The 21,945-nt window shown below is 48.5% G+C and overlaps 1 protein-coding gene across 1 annotated transcript; it reads left to right on the top strand.

The window, feature by feature from the left end:
- Positions 1–1,210: 1,210 nt before the first annotated feature.
- On the top strand, positions 1,211–21,561 carry LOC122692625 (olfactory receptor 5-like). Its single transcript, XM_043900403.1, has 2 exons — positions 1,211–1,263; positions 20,623–21,561. The coding sequence occupies exons 1-2, from the start codon at positions 1,237–1,239 to the stop codon at positions 21,559–21,561; spliced, it is 966 nt and encodes a 321-aa protein (XP_043756338.1). The 5' UTR covers positions 1,211–1,236.
- Positions 21,562–21,945: the final 384 nt, after the last annotated feature.

The raw sequence follows: 21,945 nt of genomic DNA on the forward strand, positions 1-21,945 counted from the left end.
TATCAAGTTCCCTTCCAAAATTTGGGACTGCTTGGAAAACAGGGTTTCTTTTTTCTTTATTTGAATTGGAGTATAATGGCTTTGGGCTTCCCTAGTGGCTCAGATGGTAAAGATCCCCTGGAGGAGGAAATGGCAATCCACTCCAGTCTTCTTGCCTGAAAAATCCCACGGACAGAGGAGCCTGGCGGGCTACAGTCCATGGGATTGCAAAGACCACACATGACTGAGCGCGCACACACACACACACACACACACACACACAGCGCACATACATGTCAATGCTACTCTTTCCGTTTGTCCCACCCTCTCCCTCCCCCACTGTGTCCAAAAGTCTGGAGAACAAGTATTCTTAAGTTTCAGGTTCATTACAGTGGTCCAGCTGGAAGCACGGCCGTGCACATAGCGTGTGCCTAAGACCCATGCTCACTGAAAGACTAGAATCTGCAACTTCTCTCCAGCTGCGGTAGGTTTTACAGACGGGTCTTGCGCCGTCTGGTCGCCTCTGTGCATGGTCTGCTCGTCCCCACAGGGTCCACCTTCCATCTCGGTTCCGTCGCCCTTCCCTTACGGACAGCACTCAGCCACGCATCCTGTCTGTTCCGCCCACCAAGCGCATTCCTGCCTCGGGAGCCTTGCACTTGCTGTTCTCTGCCTCCAACGCTCAGTCCCCGGATAGTTAGGGCAAGGAGTCTCCTCCTCTTCACGGCGTGAGAGTTACAGACGTCGGGCAGGAGGGACGGGCCAGGGGTCTCCTCTGCTCACTGTCCACCCTGCGCTCGACCCTTCCCCGCCCTGGTGCTGGGGGAGGAGGAACAGAGTCTCGGACTTGGCTGTCCCCACCAAGGCCGGACCTCAGCGGCTGGCGCGGAGGAGGGCGGAGCCAGAGGAAAAGTCTGGAAGGATGATGAGAGAGGAAGATGGAGCGGAGGGAATGACGGGGTGCAGGAAGAGCCCAGGAGACGGAGCAGTCCACAGGGAGAGAAGGAAGTCGAGAAGTGCGGCGACTGAGGATGTGGGAGAGAAAGGGGGGCAAGAGGGGTGACACGTGTGTATCACCTTCTCATCCTCATTCTTATGAGGCTTGGGCAGGAGGAGAGAGACAGAGAGGTGAATAGAGCCAGGAAACGGGAAGACGAGGGAGGGGAGAGAAACGGGGAGAAATCAAGGAGGGAAGGAAGGGGAGAGGGCGAGAGGGGAAACCAGCGACTCGGGAGAGGATCCGCAGCCGGGCATGCGATGGGGAGACAGCGCCGGAAAAAGCAGGTGAGCGGACGGGGCGGGAGAGGAGTGCGGCGCAAAGAGGCCCAGGGAAAGGCCGGGCGCCCAGCCCCTCAGCCCCTCCGGGGCCCGCGGCGGAGCCTCGGGGTCCCCGGTCTCCCCCAGGATGGGCCGGGCCGCCGGGAACCAGGCGGGGACCTCGGACTTCCTGCTGCGGCGCTTGCTGCGGACGGCACTCCTGGCGGCCTGCCTGGCCGCGGCGCTGGGCGACGGCGCCCTGCTGGGGCTCATCGCCCCGGACCAGCGGCCGCACCGGCTGGTGCACCGCCCGCCCGCCCAGCTGGCACCGCCGGCCACGGCCTGGGTGAGCGCCCCGCTCCCGCAGGCTCCGGCGCACGTGCGGGCCGGCCGGGTCGCAGCTCCGCGTGGGGCCGCTGCGAGGCCCTCCTCCTGGCCGGGATGGCGCTTCTGCCCCGGGCGGCCCCCGGTGGACCGCTTCTTCTGCGAGCTGCCCGCCGCGCCGAGGACCGCGGGCGCAGACACGGCGGCCGACCGCACGCTGGTCTCGGGCCTGCGCGCGCCCATCCTCGCCGGCCCTTTGGCCTTCGTCCTCGCCTCCTACGCCTCGATCCCGGCGGCCATGGGCCGCCTGCCCTCCGCCCAGAGCCGCTTCCAGGCGCTGTCCCCCTGCGGTTCCCACCTGGCCGCGCTGGGGCTCTTCGACGGCACGGGGACCGCCCTGAACCCGCTCATCGACAGCCTTCGCAACCGCAAGGTCCACCCGGCGGCCGGCTCTGCCCTGGCCGGGCTCCGGGGGTGAAGTACTGCGAGGGGCTGACCCTGGGGACACGCGGACACTGACCCGGGAGCCCCCTCCTGGCTCCGATGCGTGGCTCTGTGATCTTGCGCGCCCCGACTCTGTCCCTCCCAATCTGTGCGCGTTTTGGTGCGCTCAGCCTCGAGGGACCCGCTGGGCCCAAGTCAGCGGCCCACCAATATTTCTATAGAGGGCAGGAGAGGAAATATTTTCAGCCTTACCAGCTATTGTTCTCTGTTGCTACTGCTCAGCTCTCCCATCACAGCCTGGAAGCCACAGAGGATCCACGGATGAATAGGACTCTGTTCGCCAAAAACTCTGCTGTTATTCAGTCGCTAGGTCGTGTGGGACTCTTTGTGACCCCATGGACTGCAGCACCAGGCTTCCGTGTCCCTCACCATCTCCCAGAGTTTGCTCAGACTCATGTCCATCGAGTCACTGACGCCATCCAACCATCTCATCTTCTGTTGCCCCCTTAAAAGCTCATTAGGGATGTCGAAATTCGAATTTTATATAAATGCTCATCGTTCACAAACTATTACTCTTCTAATTTTGTTTCCAATCATTTAATAATGTGAATACTGTGAGGAGCTTTTTTTTTTTTTTTTTTTGGCTTGAGGACGGTAGGCAATGGGCAAAGGGCCACAGTTCACTGACCCTTGATATAGGATAAAAGACTGACCCAGGGACTTCCACGGTCGTCCAGTGGTTAGGACTCCCAGCTTCTGCACAGGTTCGATCCCTGGGTGGGGAACTAAGATCCTGCTTGGCTGTGCAAATCGGAAAACAAAGTAAAAACAAACAACAAAAAAGGGGAGCAGCGCCTCAAGTGGCGGGAAGAGCAAGTGCAAAGGCCCTGAGGTGAGCAGGAAAGGCAAGTTCCTGGGTCATGAGGTCCCTGAGGCTGGACTTAGAGAGCAAGACCAGAGGGCGCTGGGCTGGGGCGGTGGCGTGAACCGGCTCCCAGGGGGCCCTGTAGAAGGGAGGCAGCGCTGCAAACAGCAGGTGGCGCTAGTGGTAAAGAGCCCCTCTGCCGATGCAGGAGACTTGAGAGAGGCGGGTTCTGTCCCTGGGTGGGGAAGATCCCCCGGAGGAGGGCACGGCAACCCCGTCCAGTAGTCTTGCCTGGAGACTCCCATGGACAGAGGAGCCTGGCGGGCTACAGTCCGTGGGGTGGCAGAGTTGGACACGACTGAAAGGGCTTAGCATGCACGCAGGGTGCACACACCAGGGGAAGCGTGTTTCACTGGCAGGACAGCAGTGCAAAGGCCCTGAGGCCCAACCAGGCACTGAGAGGGGACCTCAGGGATGCAGAGTCCGAGAGGTGTGGACCCAGGCCAGCCACGGCTGCCCGGCCTTGGTAAGGCCCTGGGGTCTCACCCCACGTTCACCAAGCCTGCAGGGCAGGTCCTGCTTGTGGGGGTGCAAGCATCCAATTTACCAATCTGACCTCTTTGAAGTCGCAGAATGCTTTGAAATTCTAACAACACCCGGAATGTCAGCTCATAGAGAATAATAAAATTTACGGTCACCTTAAATAAGAAATTTCGATTTGGTTCAAACGTACAATTTAGAGGTTTGATCCATTATATTATCTTTAAAAAGCTGATATAGAGGAGGTAGGAGTCTGTTATTAAAACAAAAGAATTAAATCTCAAACAATAACAACAGAAAAACCAACCCTGTTTTGTCTACTAGCCTGTCTAGTTAGATTTCCCCTTTAGTAAGACCCTCTCCCTGGGCTTCCCAGGCGGCACTAGTGGTAAAGAACCCAACTGCCAGTGCAGGAGACATAAGAGATGCAGGTTTGATCCCTGGGCGGGGAAGATCCCCTGGAGAAGGAAATGGCAACCCACTCCAGTATTCTGGCCTGGAGAATCCCATGGACAGAGGAGCCTGGTGGGCTACAGCCCATGGGGTCTCAGAGTCAGACACGACTGAAGGGATTAAACACACACACTCACACACACTCACACACACACACTCTCACACACACACACTCTTACACACACACACACACACTCGTGCACACAGTCACACACACACAGAGACTCATACATACACTCACGTGCACACACACACACACAGAGACTCACACACTCACATGCGCACACACACACACTCACACACACACAGAGACACATGCACGTGCGTGCACACGCACACACACTCACACACACACACACACTCGCGCACACAGTCACACATACACAGAGACTCATACATACACTCACGTGCACACACACTCACACAGAGACTCACACACTCACATGCACACACACACACACTCACACACACACAGAGACACATGCACGTGCGTGCACACGCACACGCACTCACACACACACACACTCGCGCACACACTCGCACACACGATGCCCCCTCTCTGTGCAGAGGCCAGGCAGGTGCAGCTTTCCCGTACCTCTTCCCTCCCCCAGGCCCCTTCTTCCCCTGGGTCTGTGTCTGCGGCCACTGTGCCAACCAGGGCCGTGCGGCGACGTCACCCCCCGGGCTCTGCTCGCGTGCCCACGCTGGCCCCGCCGCTCGCCAGGCTCTCCCCACCTGCGTCCCTGCTCGCTCCTCGGGGCACCTGTGCTCCCGCCCTGTGCACACCCTGGTCCTTCTTGCTACACCAGCCGGCCCTGCTGGAGACCTGCCTCCGCTGGATGTCACGCCCCGGCTGCTGTGGCCCGGGGTGGCGTCTCCCCCACGGGTGGTGCCCGGCAGCCGCTCCAGTGCTGTCCTGTGTCTTGGGCGGGGGCCCCCTGACCCCAGTGGCCGGGGGGACGCTGCGTGGCCATCTGCAGGCACCTGCACTCTGGGGCCATCGCATGCCCGCAGCTCTGCCAGCTCCTGGCTGCCGCCTGCTGGCTGGCCGGAGTCCCCGTGTAGCTGGTCCTCACCATCCGGCCATCTGCTTCCCCTTCAGCAAGCCCCCAGTGTCCACTGCTGCTGTGATATCGCCCGTCTGCTGAGCCCCGTCTGTGCGGACACCAGAGTCTTCCAGGACGATGCACTGGTGGCCACAGAGCTGGTCATCACGCTTTCCCTCTTTCTGATAGACATGTCCTACACCAAGATTCTGGCCACTGTGCTCCGGAGGCCAGCGGCCCTATCCACGCGTGCCTCCTACCTCGTTGCATTAGTTCTGCTTTATGGCGCAACAGGGGTCATCCACCCACGACCCAAGGCCAGCTGTTCTCCAGAGAGCAAGCAGGTGGTGTCCTGTTCCTCCACCCTGGGGACCACCAAGCTCATTTCCTCATCTACAGCCTCAGAACAAGGAGGTGAAGGCTGCCCTGGGCCGACTGTGCTGTCCTTACCAGGGGTCTGGATCCCAGGAATGACCTTTTCAGGACGACATTTCAGAGTCTGGAATTGTCAATGTCTGACTTTGATGAGGATCTGTGTACAGATATATGTGATGCATTCTGATTTTTTTGGGGGGGGATGTGTGCTTTTTCCTCAAAGTCATAACGGTGCTGATTTCACCTTTCTGTCCAAGAAAAGGCACAGACCGAGTGCTCATGATGTTTGCTAGTGGTGGGCAAATGAAACTAATTTGGGTCAACTAGAGTGTATCGGTCGGCGACTGGCACAGAACTGCTGTGTAACAAACCATCCTAAAAATGTAGTGTCTTAAAATGGTCATTTGTCCTCAAGAGTCTTCAGTCAGCTGGGGGGTTAGCTAATGTCTTGTGGGGTCATTTGAATGGCTCTTCTGGTCTTGGTTAGGCTTGCTTGTGCAAATGAATGAGGGCTGACTGATGTGGGTGTGGCTTAGTTAGAGACACCCTGGTTTATACTTCCTGTCTTTATTCTAGGACCAGAGGACTAGATCAGGCATGAATTTTCTCATTGCAATAGCTGAGTGAGAAGGTCCCAGTTGGGGGATGGAATTTCAAAGCTTTGGTAAGGTCACAAAACACAGGTCCCGTTGTTGCACAGTTGCTAAATTGTGTCCTGCTGTTTGTGACCCCATGGACCGTAGCATGCCAGGCTCCTCTGTCCTCCACTATCTCCCAGGGTTTGCTCAGATTTGTGTCCATCGAGTCGGTGATGCCATTTAAGCATCTCATCCTCTGTCACCCCTTCTCCTCCTGCCTTCAATCTTTTCCACCATCAGGGTCTTTTCCAGTGAGTCGGCTCCTTGCATCAGATGGCCAAAGTATTAGAGCTTCAGCTTCAGCATCAGTCCTTCCAATGAATAGTCGGGTTGATTTCCTTTAGGATTGACTGGTTTTAACCCCTTTCAGGTCCCATGGCCAAAGTCAGATTCATGGGGGAAGGAAGTACATACTATCTGGGGGAGGAACAGTAAAGTTACTTGACAAATAACCTCAATATAGGAAAGAGTGAGGAACTGGGAGCGTTAGAATCTACTTCAGAGAGCCCGACAGTTCAGTTCAGCTCAGTTGCCATGTCCGACTGTTTGTAGCCCCCATGGACTGCAGCACGCCAGGCCTCCCGTCCATCACACTCCCGGAGTTTACTCACTCAGACCCATGCTCATTGAGTCAGTGATGCCACCCAACCACCTCATCCTCTGTCGTCCCCTTCTCCTCCTGCCCTCAATCTTTCCTGGCATCAGGGTCTTTTCAAAGAGTCAGTTCCTTGCATCAGATGGCCAAAGGATTGGAGTTTCAGCTTTAACATCAGCCCTTCCAATGAACACCCAGGACTGATTTCCTTTAGGATGGACTGGTTGGATCTCCTTGCAGTCCAAGGGACTCTCAAGAGTCTTCTCCAACACCACAGTTCAAAAGCATCAATTCTTAAGTGCTCAGCTTTCTTTATAGTCCAACTCTCACATCCATACATGACCACTGGAAAAACCATAGCCTTGACTAGACGGACCTTTGTTGGCAATGTAATGTCTCTGCTTTTTAATATGCTGTCTAGGGTGGTCATAACTTTCCTTCCAAGGAGTAAGTGTCTTTTAATTTCATGGCTGCAGTCACCATCTGCAGTGATTTTGGAGCCCAGAAAAATAAAGTCCTCCACTGTTTCCCTGTCTATCTGCCATGAAATGATGGGACCGGATGCCATGATCTTAGTTTTCTGAATGTTGAGCTTTAAGCCAACTTTTTCACCCTTCTCTTTCATTTTCATCAAGAGGCTTTTTAGTTCCTCTTCACTTTCTGCCAAAAGGGTGGTGTCATCTGCATATCTGAGGTTATTGATATTTCTCCTGGCAATCTTGATTCCAGCTTGTGCTTCATCCAGCCCAGTGTTTCTCATGATGTACTCTGCATATAAGTTAAATAAGCAGGGTGACAATATACAGCCTTGATGTACATGTTCATTTTGTTGTTCCTTGATGTTCCTTTTCCTATTTGGAACCAGTCTGTTGTTCCATATCCAGTTCTAACTGTTGCTTCCTGACCTGCATACAGATTTCTCCGGAGGCAGGTCAGGTGGTCTGGTATTCCCATTTCTTTCAGAATTTTCCACAGTTTTTTCTGATCCACACAGTCAAAGGCTTTGGCATAGTCAATAAAGCAGAAGCATATGTTTTTCTGGAACTCTATTGCTTTTTTGAAGGTCTAATGAATGTTGGCAATTTGATCTCTGGTTCCTCTGCCTTTCCTAAAACCAGCCTGAACATCTGGAAGTTCACAGTTCACGTACTGTTGAAGCCTGACTTGGAGAATTTTGAGCATTACTTTGCTAGCATGTGAGATGAGTGCAAGTGTGCAGTAATTTGAGCATTCTTTGGCATTGCCTTTTTTTGGAATTGGAATGAAAACTGACATTCTCCAGTCCTGTGGCCACTGGTGAGTTTTCCAAATTTGCTGGCATATTCAGGGCAGTACTTTCACAGCATCATCTTTTAGGATCTGAAATACCTCAATTGGAATTCCATCACCTCCACTAGCTTTGTTCATAGTGATGTTTCCAAAGACCCACTTGACTTCACATTCCAGAATGTCTAACTCTAGGTGAGTGATCACACCATCGTGATTATCTGGGTTGTGAAGATCTTTTTTGTATAGTTCTTCTGTGTATTCTTGCCACCTCTTCTTAATATCTTCTGCTTCTGTTAGGCCTATACCATTTCTGTCCTTTATTGAGCTCATCTTTGCATGAAATATTCCCTTGGTATCTCCAGTTTTCTTGAAGAGATCTCTAGTCTTTCCCATTCTATTGTTTTCCTCTATTTCTTTGCACTGATCACTGAGGAAGGCTCTCTTATCTCTCCTTGCCATTCTTTGGAACTCTGCATTCAAATGGGTATATCTTTCCTTTTCTCCTTTGCTTTTCGCTTCTCTTCTTGTATTCTTTGATTATATTCTTTGCAGCCAAAGGTGGAGAAGCTCTATACAGTCAGCAAAAACAAGACCGGGAGCTGACTGTGGCTCAGATCATGAACTCATTACTGCCAAATTCAGACTTAAATTGAAGGAAGTAGGGAAAACTACTAGACCATTCAGGTATGACCTAAATCACATCCCTTACGATTATACAGTGGAAGTGACAGATAGATTTAAGGGACTAGATCTGATAGACAGAGCGACTGAAGAACTATGGATGGAGGTTCGAGACACTGTACAGAAGAGCCCGACACTGAGAATTTTATTCAGACTTCTCTTCACCCAGAGACTTGGAGGGTGAAGATGTAGGTTTGTATAACTAATAAGGACCCTCTGTGGAGCACAGGGAACTCTGCTCAATACTCTCATGGCCTAGGTGGGAAAAGAGTCTGTGAAAGAGCGGATGTATGTAATGTATAAGTGCTTCACTTGGCCATACACCTGAAAGTAACACATCATTCCTGACACAGTACCTCAGCTCTACTCCAGTAAGGAGTCCACTTCCCAAAGCAGGAGACGTGGATTCAGTCCCTGGGTCGGGAAGATCCCCTGGAGAAGGAAGTGCAGCCCACTGCCGCATTCTGGGCTGGAGAATCCCAGGGACAGAGGAGCCTGGCGGGCTAGTGTCAGCGGGGCCACGTTATGACAGAGAGCTGGACACGACTGAGCACACACACGTGTGTGTGTGCTAAGTGGCTTTAGTCGTGTCCAGCTCTCTGCAACTCTGTGGACTGTATCCTGTCAGCTCTTTCTGTCCGCAAGATTCTCCAGGCAAGAATACTGCAGTGGCTTGCCGTGCCGTCCTCTAGGGAATCTTCCTGACCCGGGCACTGAATCCGAGTCTCCTGTGTCTCCTGCATTGGCAGGTGGGATCTTTACCACTAGCACCACATGGGAAGCCCGCACGCAAACACACACAGACACACACTAATAAGGACCCACTGCAGATACAGGGAGCTCTACTCAACACTCTCATGGCCCAGGTGGGAAAAGAATCTGTGAAAGAGTGGACATATGTGTATATAGAAATTTATATACCAATACATTTTTAAAAAGAATTACCCATGATCTTACCTGCAGGGCAAGCAAAGGAGACACAGACGTAAACATCAGACTTTTGGACACAGTGGGAGGAGGAGAGGGTGGGACGATTTGAGAGAATAGCACTGAAACATATACAGGACTATATGTAACTTAGACAGCCAGAAGGAGTTTGGTGTAAGATGCAGGGAACCTTAAGCCAGTGCTCTGTGACAGGCTGGAGGGATGGGGCGGGGAGGGAGGGGACACACGTGTGCCCATGGCCGATCCATGTGGATGTACGGCGAAAACCATCAGAATACTGCCGAGTAGTCATCCTCCAGTTGAAAGAAATTAATTTTAAAAAAGAATTAAATACATCAATAAAACATTTTCAAAAAGATGTAAGCTTGAAGATGTCATCAACTACCTACTCTTTAGTGGGCAAGTCCCTTCTTCATGATGGAGTCAATGCAAAGAAAGTCAGAATCAATGGCGGGGAGGAGAAAGATGCGGCGCTAATGACTCTGTTGAGTATTGGGGTCCAGCATGCCTGCAGGCTGTTCCACCCTTAGGACTTCCTCTTACGTGAACCAATAAATTCACTTTTCACTGAAGCCATGTTGGGTTGATGTTCGGGCTCTTTTAGTGACCTTATTTACTGATTTCATTTCCAATAACTAACGTGGCATGTAAGCTACCTTATTTCTTCCCTCAAGCTCATTAGGAATTTTTTTGAAATATGGGGAACTCGCTGGAGGTCCAGTGGTTAAGACTCCTTGCTCCCACCGTGCGGGGCTGGGATTTGATCCCTGGTCTGGGAACTAAGACCCTGCATGCTCCTCGGTGTGGCCAAAATAAATAAATAAAAACTAAAGTAGCAGTTAAAAAGGGATTTTTAAAAATATAAGTAGATGTATCAGAGAAGTTTTCAGCTCATAGACAACCATTGATGGGCTCTAGTTTTATAGAAGGAAGAGTTTCTCGCTCATCTCTGTGCTCCAGGATCTAAGTGAAGGGCCTGTGATCTGGGAAGACATCAGTCAGCGCCCGATGGCCTGGACTAATGGAGGCTCTGAGGCTGACTTTCCTTTGCTCCTCCTCCCTTCAAGCCTCTCAGAGTGTCTGTAAAAAGCATTCTCTGCTCTGTGCCTTCTCCAAATCCACAGAGACCATAGAAGGTCTCTGAGGTCCGGAGCTCCTTGTTAAGCCTGCCTCCCCCTCACCATGCCAGCAGCTCAGAGCTGCCAGACCTGCAAAGACAAGCGAGGGCGGAAGCAGTGGGCGCCTTGCTCAGGACCAGGTCCTCCCGTGACGGACTGAGCGGCACTTCCTCCAGCCCTCGGCGTCTCCTCCTCTGGGCAGGAGCCCGGTCCTCCTGGAACCAGAGCCTCCTCCAGGTTCAGAGTCAGCAAGAAGGAATCTGGACCTCTTATCCTTCAGCCGTCGAATGAAGAGACCCCATGCGATCCTTTGGGGGTGAGGAGAAGAGACCCCAGAAAGAAACTTTCTCTTACAGAACACCCAAGCTGCACCAGGTACGGACTTGAGATACTTTAGATGTGTTAACTGATTTAACCCTCGCTTGGGGTTAACCTCCATATTGCATATTAATGCACAAGGCGCAGATGGATCGAGAAGACGAGACCATTATAGAGAGGTAGCTTGGGTTTCTCTCTCTCTTCTTGGCCGTGCTGGGTCTCCACTGCTCCGAGGGCTTTTCCTCTGGCTGTGGCGCTCGGGAGCCACCCTCTAGTCACAGCACCTGGGCTTCTCTCGTTGCGGCTCCTGGGTGCTGAGCACAGGCTCAGTAGCTGTGGCTCATGGGCTTAGCTGCCCCACGGCATGTGGGAGCCTCCTGGACCGGGGATCGAACCCCTGTCTCCTGCACTGACAGGCGGATTCTTCACCACTGAGCCACCAGCAGAGACCAAGAGATATCTTGTTCCTTGTGTCTGTCTGACTTCAAAAGTCCTTGCTCCGGACCACTATGTCCTACCATCCCCAGAGTTCTCGCATGTAGTGTCTACTAGTATACTTGACTTATTAATGATAAGGGAAAGACCATAGCTCCCAAATTACAGAGGCAGTGTTAATGGATTAACATTTCTAGAGTTGCACGATGGAAATTTCTCGAACACTTTGAGGCTGAAACCCAGGTTCATTCACGTCCTTACATCTACCACTCACGCTGCACTGCTTCTTTGCACAAAGCCCTTACTTAATAAATATTCATGAAGTGAAGTGGAATGAAATCCTACCAAAGGGGAAGGGGCTTTTGTGGGGGAGAATGGATACATATATATGTATGGTTGGGTCTCTTTGCAAGTTCACCTGAAACTATGACAACACTGTTAGTCAGCTATACCCCAATACAAAGTAAAAAGTAAAAAAACAGAAAGCTCAAAAATTTCTACCAGTCAAGAGTCAGTTTTCTGTGACTTTCTCGGCGGTCCAGTGGTTAGGACAACACACTTCCACTGCAGGGGGCGTGGGTTCGATCCCTGGTTGGGGAAGTAAGGTCCCACGTACCTTGTGGCATGGCTAGAGAAATAGAAAAAGAAAAAAGAGCTTTCCAGTGAGAGAAAGTCCGAGTTTCATTCAGGACAATAGAATTTGACACCAGTTCTGGGTTTAAACTCTGAGGCCAAGCGTAACTACCACACTCTACTGCCTATTTTCCTACAGCCTAGAGATTGTATTGTTCAAGGGGTCAATGATGACTTATAATTTGAATAACATAAAACAGGCTTGAAGAGGTTAAGCAGAATATGCAAGGAGGCAATGGAGGCAGAAAATATTGTGGCCTGAATTCTTCTGAGAGTGAGTATTTATTCAACATCCTGTCTCCTTCAAATCTAGCATAGATGTTAAAAACGATCCATGAATAAAATATTTGGGGAGATGGAATAGTCTCTGAATACTCTAGTTCTGGGATTCAGGATACTAACGTGAGGCTTTGTTGGGCGTATTTATAGTTTTTCTATAAATTACCCGTGAGCATTTTGGTTAACCTGAAGTCCTAAGTTAGGGAGGGTGACTATGACCTCTGCTGCATTGTTACTTGTGACAGACGACTGTGAAAGCCTGATTTCCCAAGGTTTCGTGCTGACCGCTCCTTCCCTACCTCTCCATCCTCATCTTCTGCTCCTCTCTGTTGTGGTCTAAAGTGGATTCATTTATTTTGTTAATAATTGCTACAATTTATAAGTCTAAGTTACCCTGAAGATATGATGTTCCTTCAGTAGATACGATTAGCAAATGGAACATTTCAGTTTTCCTCAGAGATAAACAGAAGCCTCAGGAGACAAAGACGAAGCTTCTTACATGGAAGTTCATGCATTCTAAATGTCAGTGTCTTAATATACTCTAAACTCTTCTTAAAGGGAGTTAAGGCAAATGGCCTCAAATGTGCTTCCAGTTATATTTCAACGTGTTTTTTCCTAGACAAACAGGTTGCACATGCATGAACAATTTATGAAGCCTAACGGCTCTGTGAACAATTATAAACAGCGCTTTTCACTGAGCGTGGGCTTCCCAGGTGGCTCAGTGGTAAAGAATCTGCCTGTAATGCAGGAGAATGGGTTTGATCCCTGGGTTGGGAAGATCCCCTAGAGAAGGGGATGGCAACCCACTCCAGTCTTCTTGCCTGGAGAACCCCATGGATGGAGGAACTTGGGGGGCTACAGTCCCCGTGTCCCAAAATAGCTGGATATGACTGAGCGAGTAAACAACAACATTTGTTGAGCATAAACATAAGAACTCCGTGAAGTGTGCATAAATGGGCATGATACATCTGCCATCGAGAACACCACAACCCAACTAGTTGTTATCTTCATGATGGCTACTGAATCCTTGTCCAGCCGCTACAGTTGCCAGATGTACCCTGACCGACATAAATCAGGTCTATATATGTGTGAAACTTTGAGCTGTGTATCCTACATCCCTGTAGAATATTTGCTCACTGAGCCCAGCTGCAAAGACCTCCTCAGGACCCATGATAACTGCCATCTCTCTCACGCTAGGCTCTTAGCGCTCGCTGTCCTTTCTGCCCCCAGGGCTGCTCCCCTCAGCTCTATGCATGTACAGATCCTCTTCATCTTCTCCGTCTCTGTTCAAACAGTGTCTTCTAGGGTCATGTCCCTTGTGGTCAGAACTAACGTAGCCAGATACCAGCCCCCCCACCCCATCTAATTCTTGGAAGTTATCTTGGAATTCAGACTTTGTTTAATAAAGTCTATTTCCACCTATAACTCTGAAGCCCATTGAAATAGACACATTCCCTCATAGTGCCTGATACAATCTTTTCCCACCAGATACTTCCCACCAGAACCAGAAGTTCTACATCCTAAGGGGTTTTGTGAAGAACACACGAGTTAACACATGGACGTTCCTAGTGCCGGGGCTGGTGTACAGGAAGCACTCAATAAATGTGGGACCGTGTGTTCATCAGCTTCGGCGTTTCTTAAATATTTCTTCATTTATTTTCGGCTGTGCTGGGTCTTTGTCGCTGTCCTTGGACTTCTGTAGTTGTGACGAGCGGGGGCTGCTCTCTAGGTGCGGTGCACGGCTTCTCCCTGCAGGGGCTTCTCCTGTTGCAGCGTATGGGCTCTAGGGTGCTGGGGCTTCACTAGTTAGCCGTTCCCAGGCTCTAGAGCACAGGTTCCATCACTGGGACATGGGTGCTTAGTTGCTCTGTGGCAGGTGGGATCTTCCCAGAGCAGGGACTGAACCCATGTCTCCTGCATCGGCAGGCAGGGTCTTGACTGCCGTGCCACCAGGGAAGCCCCTGTTTGTTTGTTAAATAAATCCAAAGCCTCCATAAGAGGTTCTTCTCCCTGCATGCACGTTACCAAGTGGGTGAAGCCCAAATGCACTGTCATCTTTGTACTCAAGCTACCTGTTAGCGTTCCCTGTTGGTTCACTCACCTTCATCACACCACAGTCGTCACCCCCAGATGCTGTGTTGGGATCTGAGGACTGAATACACAGATCAAATCTGCTCTCATCAGGATCTTCACGATGTCTTGGGACAGCTTGGGAGACACCTCCTGTGGAACTGGTGGTTATGACGCCTCCACACCAGAGACTATCCCACAGCTTTTAAAGGGATAAGGTCAGCTCCAGGCTGCTACAGAATCAGCTTCAAGACATGTTATTAGTGAACATTCAGGATGCAGAACATGTGTCTAGTATGTTGTGTTTATCGGGGCCACACATCTACAAACAATGGTGATGACAAAATCTATTTCTCGGGACCTCCCTGGTCGTCCAGTGGTAAAGAATCTGCTTTCCAGTGTAGGGGACATGGATTCGATTCCTGGCTGGGGAACTAAGATCTCACATGACTCGGGGCCAGGAAGCCCAAGCTCCACAGAAAGGGAAGCCCACATGCCACAACAAAGACCCAGCACAGCCAAACAAAGAAAACAAAAACAGAACCAAGATCTATTTCTTGAGGATCCCCCAAGAGACTGGTCGGGTGGTTGCCTCAAAAGAAGGTCTAAGGACAAGTTGTCAGCGGTTAGAGTGACATTGACTCGATTTTTTTAACCTTGAGATGTATTATCTTATAAGAGTAAGTGGTAAAATACAATGCCTATTGCTAATGAGAATGGAGAGAGAGAGAGACTGTCTCCGATCATAGGTAAGAACATTGAAGTGACGGTTGTCAGGCCACATAAGGTCTTGGGACCAAATATGGCAGCTGCAGTTTTGAACATCATCTGGCTGGTGTTGGTCGAAGAGAGAATGGCCAACTGGCTCCTTGCACACCGTCTTCTGTTGACGGGCTCACTTAGCGTTGTGCAAAACAGTGGTCACTACGGAGAAGGGCTGGGAAGGCTTGGCCCATGACAAGTGGTTGAAGGACAGGAGACCCTTCACATTTGCAATTGAGATTCCTTTGCTCAGAATGCCGTCCCTATCTTTTCCCGTGTGGGGTCTCTCACCGCTAACCGTGTTAGCTTTTGTAATTCCCAGTGCCTTATCTCAGGGTCCTTCATGCGCTTCACCACAACCTTAATCCCTTCAAAAAGGCTTTGCCTTTTATTGGCTTTTTTCTTCATTATCTGTTTTCCTCACAAGTCAGCACACTGCAGATACAGACTGTATCTTTCTTCTTCACTCATGTATTCTTGAAAGCGTTAGTTGCTCAGTCACATCTGACTTTTTGCGACTCCCATGGACGGTAGTCTGCCAGGCTTCCCTGTCCATGGAATTCTTCAGGCAAGAATATTGGAGTGGGTTGCCATCCCCTCCCCCAGGGGATCTTCCAGACGCAGGGATCTAACCCTTGTCCCCTGCCCTGGCAGGCAGGCTCTTTACCAGTGGACCACCAGGGAAGCCCATTCCTAAATTAATAATCAACTCAATAAAAGTAGATAGGGCACCCATGGAAAGTGTATGGAAAAGGAATGAAATAATTATTTCTCCTGCCATGAAAATCAGACCTTCAAAGACAGGACCTGAGCCATACTAATTTTTTCTGATTTTCAGAGTAGAAATGAAGGGATAAATTAAACAAGAAAGGGGGATTGACTTGAGATATATATAGGGGTTGAAATCTATAAGCCTTGGAAAGTAACTGGTTGTGGTTGGCAGTGGGGGCTAAGGGGAATTTCAGGTAATTTTCACATTAACCTGATAAAAACAGTGTTTACCTATTGAGATGGGGATGACAGAAGAATCAAAGCTGATTTGAGTTTAATGTGGAATGAGTTAGAGAGGCTTGGGGGGCTCCTTAATGAAGAAATTCTGAGAGTCTAAGAAAGTGAAAGTGGTAGTTGCTCAGTCATGTCTGACTCTTTGTGACCCTATGGACTGCAGCCCGCCAGGCTCCTCCGTCCGTGGGATTCTCCAGGCAAGAATACTGGAGCAGGTTGCCATTTCCTTCTTCAGGGGATCTTCCTGACCCAGGCATCAAACCTGGGTCTCCTGCTTTACAGACAGATTCTTTACCATCTGAGCCAGCAGGGAGCCTAAGGAACCACTTAAATTTAGAAAATCAAGCCATGCGGAGTGCCCAGTCTGGAGACAGAGGTTTTGATGCTTCAACTTTTAGGTGTCATTTTCAGCTGAAATAGGTTGATACTCTGGACATTGTCAGTAGCGCTGCCCTAAAAATAGGGGTGCAAGTATCATTTCACATTATGATTTTCCTGGGATCCAAGTCAAGGAGTGGGCTGGTTGGACAGGTAGTAACTCTGTATTTAGTGTCTCTGGTCGGTGGTTGGTGAGAGGTGATACCTCATTATAATTTTGATTTGCATTTCTCTAAGATTTCAGGAGGTGAAATTTTTCCACTAATTTTTTTTTTTAAGTAGTGTGAGTAAAACTGACCTCTCCAGAGTGGCCTCTTGATTGTCTGCCCTGTTTTGAATCTCTCTCCAGGACCTACCCGAGGATCTTTGTTGAGGACAACTGCTTTCTCCCTTTGTCCTCCTGGCTGCTGAATATGAAGAGCCCAGTTAAGAGATGTTTTCAGTTCATGTGCCACGTGTTTTTTTTTGTTTTTTTAGTAGTTTAGTTCTTTTTCCCCTTTGGAGTAAACTTGATTTCTGTTGTTCTGTTTTGGGTTTGCAGGAACTTGATTGAGTTCTACACAGATGTACACCTATTCTGTTCTTCTTAGGGGTCTTTTCCCATATAGGTTCTCTCAGTGTGTTCAGTAGACTTCCTTGTGCTATTCAGTAGGTCCTTTTGTTTTATCTTTGATAATAGATAGTGTGTATGTGTTAATCCCAACCTCTTAATGTCTCCCTTCCCCTACCTTTTATTTTAATTATCATAAATGGGTTTTCTCAGTCTGTGTGTAGATGGACCAGCTACTCTTCATTTTTCTATTGATGGACATTTTGGTTGATGCCGTCAATACTGTCGATAGCGCTGCCTTGAAAATAGAGTTGCAAGTATCATTTTATATTATGATTTTTTCTGGCTCTAAGGCAAGGGGTGGGCTTGCCAGATCATGTGGTGGCTCTATATTTACTGTTTTAAGGTATCTCCATACTGTTTATCTTTGTGGCCGCACCCACCCAATTCCCTCCCTGCCCACACTGTAGGAGGATTCCCTGTTCTCACCCTCGGCAACATTGAATCTTTGCAGCTCTTTCGGAGGATGGCCATTCTGAGCGGTGTGAGTTGAAATGTTGCTGCAGTTTTGATTGGCATTTCTCTAACAGTGACACTGAGCATCTTTCATGGGCTTTATGGCCATCTGGATGCCTTCTTAAGACAAAGGTCTGTTTAGATCTCTGGCCTGTTTTTCTATTGAGTTGGCTGTTTTATGATACTGAGCTGAATGAACTCTTTGCTTGTTTGGAGGTGAATAAATTGTTCTTAAATTTTATCACAACCATTTCCCCCCATTTGAGGGTTGTCTTTTTCTTTCATTTAGAATTTCCCTTGCTGTGCAAAAGCTTTTGAGGTTACTTTTATTGAGTTTTGTTATTTTTCATTTTTCTAAGAGTGAAACCAAAAAGTTGCTCAAAACCTCTTCTGCCCATATTTTCCTCAAAAAGTTTAGAGTATCCATCCCTCCATGTAGCTCTTTAAGATATTTGGAGTTTCTTTTCTGTATAAGGTTAGGGAGAGACATAATTTTATTCAGTTTTCCCTTGTTTAAGAAATCTCCATACTGTCCTCTGTTCTGACTGTTAATTTACATTGCCAGCATCAATATAGGAGAATTAATTTTTCCCCAAACCTCTCCACCATTTACTGTCTGTAGACTTTTTTTTATTTAAGGTGGAAAGTGTATTTTACTTTATTTTTAAAATTGATTTATTTATTTTAATTGGAGGCTAACTACTTTACAACACTGTAGTGGTTTTTGCCATACATTGACATGAATCAGCCATGGGTGTACATGTGTCCCCCATCCTGAACCCCCCTCCCACCTCCCTCCCCACCCCATCCCCATGGCTGTCCCAGTGCACAGGCTTTGAGTGCCCTATTTCATGCATTGAACTTGGTGATCTATTTCAAATATGGTAATATACATGTTTCAATGCTATTCTCTCAAATCATCCCACTCTCACCTTCTCCCACAGGGTCCAAAAGTCTGTTCTTTACATCTGTGTCTCTTTTGCCATCTCCCATATAAGGTCATCATTACCATCTTTCTAAATTCCATATATAAGCATTAATATACTGTATTGGTGTTTTTCTTTCTGACTTACTTCACTCTGTATAATAGGCCCCAGTTTCATCCACCTCATTAGAACTGATTCAAGTGTGTTCTTTTTAATAGCTGAGTAATATTCCATTGTGTATACATACCACAGCTTTCTTATTCATTCGTCTGCCAATGGACATCTAGGTTGCTTCCACGTCCTGGCTATTATAAACAGTGCTGTGATGAACATTGGGGTACACATGTCTCTTTCAATTCTGGTTTCCTTGGTGTGTATGCCCAGGAGTGGGATTGCTGGGTCGTATGGCAGTTCAATTTCCAGTTTTTTAAGGAATCTCCACACTGTTCTCCATAGTGGCTGTACTAGTTTGCATTCCCACCAACAGTGTAAGATGGTTCCCTTTTCTCCACACCCTCTCCAGCATTTATTGTTTGTAGGCTCTTTGATAGCATAGCATCCATTCTGACCAGTAGGAGCTGGTACCTCATTGTGATTTTGATTCACATTTCTCTGTTAATGAGTGATGTTGAACATCTTTTCATGTATTTGTTAGCAATCTGTATGTCTTTTTTGGAGAAATGTCTGTTCTTTGGCCCAATTTTTGATTGGGTCATTTATTTTTCTGGAATTGAGCTGCATGAGCTGCTTGTATATTTTTGAGATTAGTTCTTTGTCAGTTGCTTCGTTTGCTATTATTTTCTCCCATTCTGAAGGCTGTCTTTTCACCTTGCTTATAGTTTCATTCATCATGCAAAAGCTTTTAAGTTTAATTAGGTCCCATTTGTTTATTTTTGCTTTTATTTCCATTACTATGGGAGGTGGGTCATAGAGGATCCTGCTGTGATTTAAGTCAAAGTCTTTTGCCTATGTTTTCCTCTAGGAGTTTTATAGTTTCTGGTCTTATGTTTAGATCTTTAATCCATTTTGAGTTTATTTTTGTGTATGAGGTTAGAAAGTGTTCTAGTTTCATTCTTTTACAAATGGTTGACCAGTTTTCCCAGCACCACTTGTTAAAGAGGTTGTCTTTTCTCCATTGTATATTCTTGCCTCCTTTGTCAAAGAGAAGGTGTCAATAGGTGCATGGGTTTATCTCTGGACTTTCTATTTTGTTCCATTGATCTATATTTCTGTATTTGTGCCAGTACCATACTGTCTTGATGACTGTGGCTTTGTAGTATAGTCTGAAGTCAGGTAGGTTGATTCCTCCAGTTCCATTCTTCCTTCTCAAGATTGCTTTGGCTATTCAAGGTTTTTTGTAGTTCCACACAAATTTTGAAATTATTTGTTCTAGTTCTGTGAAAAATACTGTTGGTAGCTTGATAAGGATTGCATTGAATCTCTAGATTACTTTGGGTAGTATAAGCATTTTCACTATATTGATTCTTCCGATCCATGAACATGGTATATTCCTCCATCTGTTTCTGTCATCTTTGATTTCTTTCACCAGTGTTTTATAGTTTTCTATATATAGGTCTTTTGTTTCTTTAGGTGGATTTATTCCTAAGTATTTTATTCTTTTCATCACAATGGTGAATGGAATTGTTTCCTTAATTTCTCTTTATGTTTTCTCATTGTTAGTATATAGGCATGCAAGGGATTTCTGTGTGTTAATTTTATATCCTGCAACTACTATATTCATTGATTAGCTCCAGTAATTTTCTGGTGGTGTCTTTAGGGTTTTCTATGTAGAGGATCACGTCATCTGCAAACGGTGAGAGTTTTACTTCTTTTTTTCCAATCTGGGTTCCTTTTATTTCTTTTTCTTCTCTGATTGCTGTGGCTAAAACTTCCAAAACTATTTCGAATAGAGGTGGTGAGAGTGGGCAGCCTTGTCTTGTTCCTGACTTTAGGGGAAATGCTTTCAGGTTTTCACCCTTGAGGACAATGTTTGCTGTGGGTTTGTCATACATGACTTTTATTATGTTGAGGCATGTTCCTTCTCTGCCTGCTTTCTGGTTCACAAATCTACAGCATTTCTCTTCATATCAGCCCATTTCCAAGAGAACTTGGGTTTGCCAGTATCTGAGTTCCCAATACACCGTGAACATTTCCCCAATATTGTATACTATGTGTCTTTGCAGGAATCAGGATGTCGATAAACCTTGTCTCTCCACAGACAGAGAGATCCCTAGAGTTGGGCAACACGACAAGGGTCCAGGAATTCATCTTGCTGGGCTTGTCCACGAGCCCAGAAACAAGGGAAGTCCTGTTTGTTGTCTTCCTGACCCTCTACCTGCTGACCCTCCTGGAGAATGCCCTCATCGTCTTCCTCGTCTGCAGCCACTCTGAGCTCCACAAGCCCATGTACTTCTTCCTGGGCAACCTGAGCTGCCTGGAGATGTGCTACGTGTCCGTGACCATGCCCAGCCTGCTCGTGGGGCTGTGGATGGGCCCCTACCACGTGCCCTTCACAGCCTGCATGACCCAACTCTTCTTCTTCATCGTCCTCATCTGCACAGAGTGTACCCTCCTGGCCTCCATGGCCTATGATCGCTACGTGGCCATCTGCCGCCCACTGCACTACCCACTGCTCATGCGGCCCCAGGTCTGCCTGGGCTTGGCTGGGACTTCGTGGCTTGGTGGGTTGCTGGTCTCGGTGGCCAAGACAACATGCATTGCCAGCCTATCCTACTGTGGCCCCAATGTCCTCAATCAATTTTTCTGTGACGTCTCCCCACTGCTCAACCTGTCCTGCACCCACGTGGCCCTAACTGAGCTGGTGGACTTCCTCTCGGCTATTGTCATCTTCTGCGGGACACTGCTGGTCGCCCTGGCCTCCTACTCGGTGATTGGGGTGACAGTTTTCCGCATGCCTTCCGCCACCGCCCGGCGCAAGGCCTTCTCCACCTGTGCCTCCCACCTGGTGGTGGTGGGCATCTTCTACTCAGCGGCCCTCTTCATCTACTGCCGCCCCAGCCACATCAGATCCATGGACCTCAACAAGGTGCTGTCGGTCATCTACACGGTAGCCACGCCCATGTGCAATCCGGTCATCTACTGCCTGCGGAACAAGGAGGTCCATGCGGCCCTGCTCAGAACTCTCCGCTGGACTTGATCCTGGTTGGGACATTAACCCCTATCTCCTAATTTACATTTTCTCATGGCTTGAAACACCTTAAGGGATATTGAAAAAGCAAGTTACATACTGAAGGAATACATTTCTCACTTCTCATTATTTCTCACAAAGAAAGTCAAAGTGTAAGTCGCTCAGTCATGTCCAACTCTTTGCGACTCCATGGATTATAACTGGCTGGGCTCCTCTGTCCATGGAATTCTCTGGGCAAGAATACTGGAGTGAGTTGCCATTTCTTTCTCCAGGGGATCTTCCTGACCCACGGATCGAATCCAGGTCTCCTGCATTACAGGCGGGTTCTATACTGTTAATATATATTAAGGCTATCCAAGAAGCCTTAATATATATATACGAGTTTGAAGCAAT

Source organism: Cervus elaphus, chromosome 4 (assembly GCF_910594005.1).
Source record: "Cervus elaphus chromosome 4, mCerEla1.1, whole genome shotgun sequence".
NCBI lineage: Eukaryota > Metazoa > Chordata > Mammalia > Artiodactyla > Cervidae > Cervus > Cervus elaphus.